At 39.6% G+C, this 13,565-nt stretch overlaps 1 protein-coding gene across 1 annotated transcript; it reads left to right on the top strand.

Moving 5' to 3' along the window:
• Positions 1-1,105: 1,105 nt before the first annotated feature.
• e2f4 (E2F transcription factor 4) lies at positions 1,106-9,439 on the top strand (the record flags this gene model as incomplete). Its single annotated transcript, XM_079224324.1, has 11 exons — positions 1,106-1,273; positions 2,664-2,773; positions 4,328-4,516; positions 5,171-5,214; positions 5,318-5,382; positions 5,470-5,661; positions 5,961-6,039; positions 6,228-6,368; positions 7,125-7,172; positions 7,291-7,335; positions 7,457-9,439. The coding sequence occupies 11 exons, from the start codon at positions 1,106-1,108 to the stop codon at positions 7,570-7,572; spliced, it is 1,197 nt and encodes a 398-aa protein (XP_079080450.1). The 3' UTR covers positions 7,573-9,439.
• Between the last annotated feature and the right edge of the window lie 4,126 nt (positions 9,440-13,565).

Here is a 13,565-nt window from a genome sequence, read left to right as displayed (position 1 = left end):
CAAGGACCGATACAGGAGAATGTTCCTGCCAATTGCAATAAGACTTTACTTTCACTGTATATACTTCTAATTCACCATATATACAGTTCATATAGAATGTATATACTTAATGTTCTGCTCTGCTATTTTATTGTATTGTATATATTGAGTATATCTATCTATCTATCTATCTATCTATCTATCTATCTATCTATATATATATATATATATATATATATATATATATATATATATATATATATAATTTGTTTGTGGCAGCAGTAAGTATCTATCTATCTATCTATCTATCTATCTATCTATCTATCTATATATATATATATATATATATATATATATATATATATATATATATATATATATATATATATATATATATATATATATATATATTAGTATGTAGCCTGTAGAAGAAAGTGCAAGTATATATAATGTAGTGCAAATACTTCAAACTCATAGAGTTTTTCGATAATTTGCATTGGGTATGTCTGGAGTGTGTTATTGACCGTAAGTGTGTACGTGTAGTGTGTGTTTAAAGCGCGTGTGCGTGTATGCGTGCACGCCAACTCACGCGTGCGTGTGTTTTCTTGAAGTTTGAGTAAGTAAGGGAACGTGTACAAGTATAATGACCACAAGCAAACCGAATAACCCTTCTCTTTAGCGTGTTAATACAAAATACCGCATAATCCTTGAGGTCCACCAGCCTTTAACCTCGACACAATACATTGGTGGATTATAAAATAGGAATTGACTTCACACGTTTTTATGATCACGCTGTTGTTTTGTCACACGCGTTTGAATCGACGCGAGAACTTGCAGACCGTCCCTGAACGCACCGTCCCGTCATACCTCGCGTGGCCAACGGCTCTCTCCACCAAACGCTCGCTCGTTGACTCAACGTACTCAGCCCGTTCAGCTCAATTCTGTGAGATTATTTGGAGCGAACCGGGTCGGACGAGCTCATTGAACGCCTGTTGTCCGACACACACTTGCACCGGCCTTCTGGTTGTCTGACTACGGCGGCGGGGCGTGCTTTCCTGGGCTCGCTGGCTGGGTTTGCTCGGCGAGGCAGTGGGAAGTAACGTTGCGGCGGAGCTGGTCCCGAGTGATGATGATGGAGATCGAGTCGGCCAGCAACAGAGGCGAACTGGGAGCTGTGGGCGACTCGCTGCAGCCACAGACTCCCAGCAGGCACGAAAAGAGCCTGGGACTGCTCACCACCAAGTTTGTGACTTTACTACAGGAGGCGAAGGACGGAGTGCTGGATCTGAAAGCGGTGAGCGTGCCGCCGAGTCTTTGTTGTTAGCTAGCACATGTCATGTTGAGCTGTCGTTGGGTTGCATGCACTTTCGCTAGCCTGCCTGTTAGCATAGCCTAGCCGTGTGACAGGCTAATTTGAATGGGAGATACTTATTTGCTTATTGGCATTGTAGTTTTTTGTGTGTGTACATCCCAAATACTTGTCATGGTATTAGGCCTTTTCGCAAAGTGGGGCTACACACTGAACTTTGAGAACACGGGTCAACTTTCCAGCCTCTGCCCCCTGCAGATTCAAAGTTTAAAAAGTGGGTCAGCTTTTGTCGTCCCCTTCAAAGCTACTGCATCTTAACACATGAGCAATCCTTTTCTGATTGATGCAGCGTCTTTGTCAATTGTCGATATGCATTCACTCAATTAGTTTCCAATAATAAGAACGCTTGTAAACTACCTTTTGCAAAATGACAAACTAAAGTTAGCTGTGTTCTCCACCACAGTCACCGTAGATGGATATTACATTAAATATCCCCAGTAAACCACCTGCTTGCTGAGCAGCCACAGTGTCAGAGCCCCTGAAGTTACTTGAATAGCTAGTTGGGTTTTGGTGTTAACTCCTAATAGGATACAGATGTTAAGAACCAATGGATTTTGGGGCACTGCCACTAGAAAGAATAAGCCTGGAACTTAAATACCACACAATGTGGGGTTTTACCCTGAAGCCCAGACTGAACAAAACATGTTTACAATGCACTCAAATTGGAATATAAATAGAAACATAAAAAACACTGCCAGCCATGTTTTTTTCTCTCACCCAAAGTCAGTGAACCATATGGCAGCTTGACCAGCCAAGCATGACCTCGTATTGTCTCTTCACGTAACCTTAACTAATTTGCCAGGCAGAGTGGCTTCTGCCACTAATGCATGCTTTCGCTTTCACTCGTTCTATTTCCTTCTCATCTGTCCAATAAAATAAGTAAATCGCTTGACTCACACTCTCCTTAGTGAAGTCTATCTATATGTTGACGCTGTTGGAAAAAGTAACAAACAACGTGTGACATTCATTGTGTCTACCACAATCACATTGACCTGAAAAGGGAAATTATTTTGTGTGAACTGTTGCCTTACGGTTTATACGCTGTCATTCAGCAGGTCTGTGACGGCAGTGCCTTCACACAACTTTAATTTATCAGCACCAGCCATATGGTTATCTGAGTTTTTTAAGCACCAAGAGGTTGTGCTGGGAAGGAAGTCAAAATGCTACTGTCATACCCTATGATGGGTGGTGGGCATTGAGCCTGTTGGCACAGACCCAGCGGCCTCTTTGTCTGTGTTTTAGTTATGAACCCACTAAAGGAGCTGCCGCCAGTGATCTTGACTGTTTTTTGTATTGCTTTCGTCCTGACATTCAGGCTGCAGACACCTTGGCAGTGCGGCAGAAACGACGAATTTACGATATCACCAATGTGTTGGAGGGAATCGGACTGATCGAGAAGAAGTCCAAGAACAGCATCCAATGGAAGTAAGCAAACAGTTTTTGTTTTTTTTATTCTCGAAAGGTGTTAAGGCTCTCTCTTAATTTTGAGGGGGGGGGGGGGTGAATAAATACAACATTTCTCTGCATGTTTCCTTCATGAAAAGTCCAAATGTTAATTTTTATCACATTTTTTTTAGATGACATCACATGTTGTGTGTTATGAGCTAATTAGACCAATATATCAGAGTTTTGTCATGACCGGACCTTCATCACAGAAAAGTGATTTAAACCAAACCACTGAATATGTTTCTTGCAAGCACTTGCACTATTCATCTGAGGATCACAACACTAGTTGTGATCAGTCACGTTATCCTTGTAGGCACTCATGTTTCTTGTGTTTTATATCCTGTGTGACAAACATGCTCAGGACTCCAGCCATGTCCATACTATTATGTTTCCATTTTACAACGCACATCTTTTGCTACGTTTACACTTAGCGCCCACACTGCAGGGTTACCTCCTTGTGTGGACAGACCGAACCGCATACACTTGGAAACAATGAAGTAGACCCCCGCATTTGCTTATAATGTTATCATGATATGTTCGTGTAATCTCGTAAAACGTAGTGTTAGTGAGAAACTTTAATAAATACTGTTGTTTGAAGGATTGGTTTTCAAAACAACATAAATAGATACTAGAGATGATGTATGAATTGTTTATATTAGCTCTAAGCAGATTATAATAAATCATTAAAACTACAAATGACAAGATTTGTTTTAATCCATAAAAATAAGAAATGTTCCTTTCCTTATTAGATTTGTGTTTTTGTGAAGACAAAACACACAATAAATTACATTAATATATTATTAGAGGGAGAGAGCAAGACCCGCAGCCTTGTGTCTAAATCTGAAAAACACAACTTCTACAACTTTCTGCGAAATGTGTCTGTTTGAGTTCATAGAAGAACGTTTTTAGTATCAAACACTACCGTTTGGATTTTCTGTAACTAAGCAACTAAACTACTTCCTGTTTACACCGGCACCCGTATGTCTAGTGTACCCGAATAGTCATGTGATATTTGTTTTCCGGATTCCTAGTATGGCCGGAAATGATTAGGATCTCGGTTTTGCGTGAAATGTTCTTATTTCGGTTATTAAACCGACCACAGACAATGCATGTTTAATTTGTCCCTTTCCTATACTAATCTGACACTCTTGCCACAGTGTAATAATTTTATAACGATGCCATGACAAAATAGCCATAACAATAGAAAAACACATGACTCCAACTTGCCTGACTATGGAAATGTATGACTTTGGACAGGTACTGTTCTGGACTTGTTGAACCATTTTATTAATTAATGGGGGAAAAAAAAAGAAAACATGAAGACATATGTTGTAATTACTACACCGCTTGAAATAAACAATGTTCCCTGTCAATGCAGCTGTAGTCCTGACTTATTGTTTTGTCCGTGCTCCAATACAAGGCAGATTCATCAGTAGCCAGAAGAAAAGTGAATCTGCAGAGCTGTATCAATAATAACGCAGTCTTTGCATGCTGACTGTACATGACCATACTGTATTTGTCTTTGTGTTTCAGGGGTGTAGGTCCAGGATGCAACACCAGAGAGATAGCTGATAAGCTAATTGATCTGAAGGCCGAGCTAGATGACCTGGCTCTCAGGGAAAACGAGCTGGACCAGCAGAGAGTCTGGGTCCAACAGAGCATCAAGAATGTCACAGACGACTCCAACAACAGCCCATATCCTTCACTGCACAGTGTTTATGTGTATGTTATAGCTGGGAATAGTTTTTCAGAGATGCATCCCATGGTCAGTGCTGATTGAATGCGACAGTTTCATTAGCAATGATTTAATTTGGCTGCATTCCAGATCACTAGAGAAGATTTGTTCATCGTTCACTTCTCCAAGTCCAGATAATGAAACGCATGTTGGCATCAAGATGGTAGAACGCTTCTCCAGAGCCCCAGATGACATTAGTGAGCGGTTTTACCAAGTTGAGTAGTATTCCTCATGGCTAGTAAACTAACCTTGATGTGGAAAATTGTTGTCAGTATTTAGATGTGTGCATATGACATTCGGTGGCACAGACCAGACAGTGGAACATATTTAATCCCCACAGCATTTAGTTTCATACTTGGAATTCTAGGATCCACAGTTTTTGAAACTTGATTCGTACCAGAGACTAAAAGTCACAATATCTCTGCCTCTCCTGCTTGACCATCTATTTATTTTATAACTGTCTCTTTTATGGAAGAGCAAATTTATGTTTGTGGAGTTCCCTACTAACAAATCTTAAGTATTCAGTAAACCATCATGTCCTTGGTTAACCCATCCTCTTGCAGATGAAATGGCTTTTAAAGTCTAATGCAAAGGTGCACTTTTAAGATCATTGTGGAATTCGACCCTTAACACATTCATACTATGGCATATATAAAACATGAAGACCTTTGTGGAGCTTTCAAAGGTAATTGTTTCAGATGCTTAATGGTTCTATAAATCTTTTCTGTGACACTGACATTGACTGTCTCAAACACGGTTTCCATCACTTGTCTGTCCTTCTTGCTCAGGTGAGACTCTCCTAGCAATCCGTGCTCCCATTGGCACACAACTAGAGGTCCCCATACCGGAATCTGTAAGTCATGCGTATCTTTTGCGCTTTTTCTAAGCTCCTTGGGTTTTCGTGTCATGTCCCAGACTGAGTTTATGGGTTCTTATCCAGGTCCTCAATGGTCAGAGGAAATACCAGATCCGTCTGAAGAGTTCATCTGGTCCCATCGAGGTCTTGCTGGTCAATAAGGACCCGTCCAGTGCCTCTCCGGTTGTTTTGCCCGTCCCTCCTCCAGATGACATCCTTCAAAACCTCCCAGCGCCAACACCTACCTCTCAGCCGCCGCCCACTGCTGTCACACAGGTCCACACAGATTTCAGCTTTCTCCATGCAATTAGCTGTCTTCATATATTGATCAGTTTACTGTAAGACTGGATGTTCAGATGTCTTTCTTTATTGAAATGGTAATGAGGATTAGAAAAAGACATCAGTCCCAGGACCAATATTTTTCAGTTTTCCTTATTGTTTTTTAGGAATATTGTTCATAAATGCTCAATCCCCAATGCTGTAACTTCTGCATTTTCTTTTCTTTAAAAAAAAAAAAATACAAATGGCATTTTCATCATCTTGCAAAATCTTTACTGTATCTTTCCACCCTCCAGGTCTCCAAAGCAGCTCCAGCAATGATTACAAAACCTGGTCCTGCTGTAGCAGCCAACCCGACAGCCTCAGTGACAGCAGGTACCACATGTTGCCCTGTGACCTGGAATATGGCCATTTCTTTTGTCTACAAGACTTAAAAAAAAAAAAAAAAAAAAGAACTTTACATTTCCCCTTTTTATTGTTGTATTTACACTGAACCATTTGTGATGTCCTGTACTATAATGCCAAGAATCAGCGTTCTCTTACTCACACTCATTTTGTTTCAGAAATGCCGAGCGCCACGCAGCTCACCCCAACAACAGACACACCTGTTACTCAGCAACTGCAGTCTTCTGCCTCGTTAGATGGATCTGCATCCTCTTCTGCTTCTGCATTATTTGAACCAATTAAGTCGGATCCGTCTGAATGTGAGTTTTTGCATGTTGCTGATCTTTGTAGAGACTGTCTCTCACTAAAATGCAGGTTTGGAATGGTGAAGGGATGATTTATAAGCTTCTTTCCATGCAGGACTAAAAGGACATTTCAATTATTTGTATACATTTAACCCTCACGAAGGACATTTCTGGCCTTTTCATATGATGTTTTAAAAAAAAATTGTTGTGTTATTGCATCTGACATACATTTGATCATGTGTGACACTCAGACCCCTCAGGAAAAAAAAAATCCTAATTGGAATCCATTAAAACCACATTTTTATCCCAACGCCATCACAGTCTAAAACCATACATTCTTTTATATCAAGCTTTCAATTTAGCAGCCTGGCTTCAATATTGTAGTTTTCCTTCGGATGGAACCATTTTCTCAATTTGCCTTATGTGGCAAATACATGCTATTTTCCACAGCTGCTATATTATGTGTGAAGCAATGCATTAACATTAATGTTATTGCTAATCGTTGACCTATCCCCCCAGCATTCAGTATACAGAAAATGTCATTTTTTTGAAAGTGAAATTATGTTAACAAATTTACATTTAATGGATATTTGGTAGTTGCTGATGTTGGGTAAAGAAATATACTCTGTAAAAGTTGGAAATAATAATATATGTTTTTTTTTAAGCTGACATCTTTGATAACAGCAACTTTTTGAAAGTGAACACACAAGGGTTTCGTGTAATGCAGTGACTGACTGTACAGCTGAAATGTTTGCTGTGGTTTTCTTCTAGTGCTGGACTTTCCCAAAGAGCTCTCTGAAATGTTTGATCCAACAAAAGGTAAGCGCCTTCTGGGTATTACACAAAATACATATTTCTCCCCCTTTGATTATGCCGTAGTGTGTACCACTTTTTCAGTGTGCTGCAGACTGATGGTTCTTTTCTCCATCTCTGACAGAGATCATTAGTGGTGACCTTTTGGAGGACTTGATGTCCTCAGAAGGTAAGTTGTATACAGACAAAGGGATATAGGAGCAAATGACAGGGACAATAAGAGTGAATATGTATGATGTGTATAACAAACGATCCTGGATGTCTCATTGCTTTGTCTGTTTCCTCTCTAGTGTTCTCGCCTCTCCTCCGGCTGTCCCCCCCACCCAGCGACCACGACTACATATATAACCTGGATGAGACAGAGGGCCTCTGTGACCTGTTCGACGTGCCCATTCTCAATCTCTGACCCCTGTGATTGATGTCAGAGCGGGAAACGATTCCCCAAACATGCTAATTAGTTTTCTCCCAAGTGTTCCCTGTCACTGGCGGTGAAGGTGAGTGGCGATGCAGGAAAGCCGACGTGATCTGAAGAGCGTTTAAGGACACCTCGGCACTGACAATGAGCTCAGTCAGATAGTTGCTCGATGTACAGCCTTGTGAGGAAATACTGGCGAGAACAAAACATTTTACTTACTGCTTTTCCAAGGAAACCAAGTCAAAACGAATGACAAATAATTATATTTTTAGATTGCTCTGTATGATAAAGTGTTATGTTTGTGTATCAGCTTTCCTGTGTGCTTGTGAGTGAACTTCAGTGCGTGTGTGTGCGTGTGTGTGCGTGTGTGCGTGCGCTTGAGTTTTGTATTGAACGCTCTCTTAACTTGAGTCAGATGTCTCCAGTGGGGGTAAAACAAATGTAGAAACCCTTTTCCTATCAGGTAAAGTGTCATGTCACTAACGGAGCACAGCTTTTGTCACCTAGCTGCTCCTGCATGGCTGGAATGAGTCCAAACACAGCTGGTTAAATATGCACTGTCCTCATGTACATAGAGAATATATATTTTGTATTACCAGCGCATAAGGCTATTGTGTAAGAATGAACTACATTTGTAACAAAGCCAGATCAATAGTTGGAAAATAAACAAAGGTTCCAGATTCAAATAATCATACTGTCTGTATGATTAGTGCTTTGTTTTGAATCATGGGCTTTTTTCTCAATCTAGCCCTTCAGTGTTTTTGTGAACCAGTTGGAGAAAGAGGATCCTAATGTTGAATTACTAAAGCTAATAAACTCTGTGACACAAAGAGCCATAGACCAAAATGAGGTGGCATTTTAGAATTCTATCTTTTTTCATGAACGCTTTTTAGGTCAACATGTTGCTTATTAAATAAAACAAAGGGTCTCTGGCACGTCTCCACTGAGAGGTTTGATTAAGAAAATATAAGCTTGCTTTCAGTTTCATTTTGTCTCTGGACTTTTGAACCTTGCATATTCGTATTGGCTCTGATTATTATATAACCTAACTGGAGCACATCAGAGGAATGGCTTCTACCCCTCTCCAAAATGATGTCTGTGGCTTTTGTCTTTTTATTATGTATGTATATGATTACCATTGTACTCGCTTCATGTTTATGGAAAGGGACTTTAATGTATTTTTACTGAGTGAATATAGTCACGATGTCCTGGACACTGCTCCTGTTTTTGCTTGCGTTTGTATATTTGGTAAAGATCCTATTCAGTAGTTTATTCCAATTTCTTTCTGTTTCGTAAATGAAATACTGCCTGTCACTCTGACTCTAAATTCAAGTTTTCAACTCCATGCTCCCATTGCAGGGGACAGGTGAGTAGCAATTCAGGATGAGTCATTACTCGTCAAACTGTTTAATGTACAATATGAAAATTATTCATATTTCTACTATGCGTCGGCATTTTGTTTGATAATGTCCTGTTTTGCCCTGGATTAAGTGTATGTATGTATGTATGTATGTACTGTTTATATCCGTCTCTAACGCTTGTATAGGATAGCATTTATTTTTTATACCTGATAGATATATTACTACTGCTACATATTTGGGGCTACACTTAATGGTGTTTGGAATTCATCCACAAAAATCTTCTGCTTTGTCAAAGCACCCCGTCTCATTGTTGCACTTTACATCACTGTGGACTGATTGGTTGTTACTCATCCTCTCCCAATCGGTAACAAGTCATTGTGTTTGGACAGTGTGATGAGTTTCTTCAACAGAGTAGCCAGGCAGTACTGGTTTGAGAGACTCAACCCTACAGACTGTTTTTAACAGATTTACTATTGCTACGATATAGCTGCATCACATGAAACAAAATAAAAACTTTGGTATTCTTAATGTATTGTCTGATTTCCATTTTAAGCAACGTGCCACATTGTTGGTTTGTGTCATAGTATGTATGTATGTGAGCAGACAGTAAGTTTAGTTTGAGACGTGTGAAATGCCACTAATGTCATTTATATATTAAAAAAGCAACTAGATGTAATCAGTAGATAAAGTTGTGAGGTGCTGATAGGCATTTTAATGAAAAGATGCAAGTGTAACAAGAGCAGGTAAACTGTTCCACTGGAGCCCTTTAATGTATGTGTGTGTTATGGACAATATATTAACCTGCTGTAATAATGCAGAAAGTGCTTTTTTTTCTTCTCCCTATGGTGTTAAGGCCTAACATGCAACTATCAAGTAAACTTGCATAGCTAGCGACCTCATATTAATGTAACCGTTATGAAGGAAATAAGGTTCTGGGATTAGAGTGTATGATCCCTTTAACTCCATTGGCCGACATGTAGCTAAATCATAGTGTGAAAGAGGATGTCTTAATTACATGCACAATTTGATCAGAAAGGTAAACGCCTCTATGGGGTGCATTGATGGCCTCAAGGTTAAGATGCTAAGGATGTATAACTAAAACTAAAGGTATATAGGAGAGACGTGACGTGCAGCAATGTTTTGGATGCCATAGGGCACCCAGCTGCACATTTGGTGACATCATGGAACAATACTGATAAATAATAGCTGTGTCGACCTATAGTATTGACCTAGCAGCTGTATTTACATCCAGTATACAACACTCTTCTAGACGAAAAGAGACAGCAGGGGGCAGCTGTAACCTGCCGCATCCGACCCGGAACTTTGATTTAGTTAATCTACTTCTTAGAAATTTGAAAGAAAAAAATAGTCTAGCTCAGCATAAGCACCAGCAGCATTTGAAGTGTTTGCATAATTGTTCTTTCAAAGTAAAAGTGCTGTATCGCTCGATGACTAAAAGTAACACACTGACATGTTTGAAAGTAAAATATTACACGGCACCGTTGAGATTAGATTAGACGTAATGGAATAAGTAAATAGTGACTCTTCAGCTCATGGATTGTTTCCGTATAATATAGCATAACACCACATCATTTTTCACAATTACACGCTGGACAGGATGTGTTTTATTTTGAAAGTCGCAACCGGAAAAGCTTTATCTAAATCTGACTGGCTTGCCTCCTCAAACTCTCGACTGAACGACTCCAACCAACCCGGAACTTTTAGGTCAACTAATCATTCCTGAAAACTTGTTGCAGGGAGTTTCCTCCTGTGTTAGTGAGCAGTGCAAATGCCACTCTGAGAGGAGACACTTCTGCGGACTAAATTAGTTCCTTCCGAGGGAGAAATAAACAGTTGCAAATGTTTCTCGCTCCGACTGCGGCGGTTCCTGTGGGACAGTAGCCCTCGACTCGTCTTTTCAAACCAGGTAGGACCACAGGGGAAAAAGCTCTGCAGCTGACTCTCTCACGTCTCTCACAGCCTTGTCATGAGTCGTCTCAGGTTGAAGTCCTAACAGTTCAGGTGCTGTTAATTACATTTATTTGCGTTCACGTCTAACTAACCTAGTTGGCTTCAAACATAGTTTGGTGGTTCACGTATGCAGCAGAGCACATGCCTTTATTTAACTAATTAGCGTACAGCGTTCAGCTGCACACAAGCTACATGTATTTATGCAAAGTATATGTATATATATGTATATGTATGTATCTGAGCTATATTATTGTAATGAATAGGGTACACACAGCTGTATGTTATATTAATATATTGTTTCTTTTTGTAAATGCAAAGCAAGCAAGCACGCCATTAAATCCCAGTAGAAGTCTAAAGTTAGTCTTTCTCTGTATTATTCTTGGATTTGAGATGTATTAGTTAAGTGTGTGTGTGCGCGTGCGTGCAGAGAAAGAGAACCCTGTCAGGTTAGGAATTTCAGGCAGCTGAGTGCTTCCCCCTTCTCTCTCTCTCTCTCTCTCTCTCTGTCTCACACACACACACACACACACACACACACACACACACACACACACACACACAGTCCAGGGGTCTGAGACACACTAGTGAGTCAGCAGGCTAACAGAGGGTCTGGGTGTGCTGCTGGCTTTAATCTTAGTACTGCATCAAAGTTCCCACAGAGAAGGCACTGACAGCTGCTGACCATGGTGGAGATTTTTATCTTAACACACCTGTAACGTTTTGGTTTATTTCCCCTTTGCTGTAGCTGTCAGAACTTTCCATTGCTGTATTGACATTTTAATACAATAACAATTGGTTATGAATGTCATCAGTCTGTTTGTAATAGTTTACGGTGTGCACCCTGATCGTATTATATTTCGTTCCCCTGAAGAATATATTAACTTAACTGCGACATGTTAAGTAAAACTGAAAAAAACTATACTACTAGAAAATTAGACTGTTATATTTATTTAATATGTTTATCTGCCAACTATTTTATTAATTAATCAATTAATATGTTGGTATATAAGCTGTCAGAAAATACTGAAAAATGCCTTTCAGTGATTAGTCCTTAGTGATGCTTTCAAAATACGTTGCTTTGTTCAAAACCAAACATATTGCATTTAATATCATAGAAAACTGAGAAAACCAGCTAGTAATAACATTAAAGATTCTGATTTTGTTTTGCCATTGATATAAACTAAACAAACCATCAATAAAAATGAAGTAATTTCCAGTACATGTATTATTAAGGTGAGTAGCATTAAGAGTAGTGTACTAACACCTTAACTTCCCATCTGTTTAAAACACGGACACAGAAGGGGCTGTTTCAGCTTCTACTTACTTAATTCAGGCGACATCACAAACGTGCATCGACAGGCACAGGGGGACACACTTGAACGAACCCTGTCTCTTCTGCTTAGTTTAACAAAGGGAAACTAGCTTAAGTTTGTCCTTGTTCATGTTGTAATGAAGAGGGAATGTTAGTGCGGGCTGAGCAGTATTCAGTATCGCAGGAGGCCTGCAGCATGTACAGACAGGTCATGATGATGTCGACTAATAGTGCTGCCGTCAGCCAGGGAAAACCCGAGCTGCTAGTCTCAACTGAATGTTTCTGCTTTCTCTGACTAGTCTGACCTTCTTTTTTTTATTGCCTTTCTGGACAAAAGTCTACTGACGTGTTCTTTTCAACAAGTGCAATTCACTACATTGCTGACATTTTTCCCTCAGCCCTTTCTCTGATATACTGTAATTCTGTGTGATTAATAATACAACAGTAGAATATCAATAGAATATTCAATAATTATCAACGGTAATGTGATATGAGACAAGAAATTATCTGTAATTCTGATTGTAGTAATATCATAAAATAGTTCAAGAGAATATTCTTTAATGATTAGACTTGAGATAAATTGATTGTCTCTACCTGCTTGGCAACATCAATAATCGTTTGACAACATTGAAACGTAATCTGAAAGCAAAAGCAAAGATGTTATTGCAAAATTGCCTCATTCAGTTATTGATGTAACAATACAGTATTATCAAACATCCATGATTTAAATAAACAACAACTGTATAGTTCAGGGAAACCACGCCTAGAGGCTGTACTTGGAGCACAGTGGTATTTACTAATGTTGCAATCGTTTGATGATGTTGATGAAAAGGATGTTCAGCAGGTGTGTTTTTTTTTTAATTACAATTGGTTTTGATAATTATTAGTCATACAAATCAGCCAAACCCTGTCATTCCCACTGGATCGCCCAATACAACATCGTAAGATGCAGCTGCCCCACTTTTGACCTTGTACATTTCACTGTGCCCTCCTGTCAGGAATTGTTTTAACAAAACAAAGGTATGTCTCCTTTCAGTCTTTGTAGTGCAGCGATAGCAATAATTTGGGTTTCAGCTAATAGACACATGGGTTCAGTTTCCCATTCATCATTTAGTTCAGACGGATACTCAGCTTAAAATCCATAGGCGGTCTTTGTTGTTGCAAAGACATCACATGCCATTACCCGGTTTGTTTGCCCTTGAATTTGCTGACTCATAAGCTGACCTAGAATTCTATGTTCACACCCAAATCTCCTAAAAGATTAAGGTTGCAAATTCTTGTTGGAGGGAAGTTGACCACCAGCACCAGTGTAATGGTTTCAGCACCCCAGGGTTAAGTCC

This window comes from Taurulus bubalis, assembly GCF_910589615.1.
Source record: "Taurulus bubalis genome assembly, chromosome: 9".
NCBI lineage: Eukaryota > Metazoa > Chordata > Actinopteri > Perciformes > Cottidae > Taurulus > Taurulus bubalis.
Note: the sequence above shows the minus strand (reverse complement) of the source record. Positions and strands in the feature narration are given on the sequence as shown.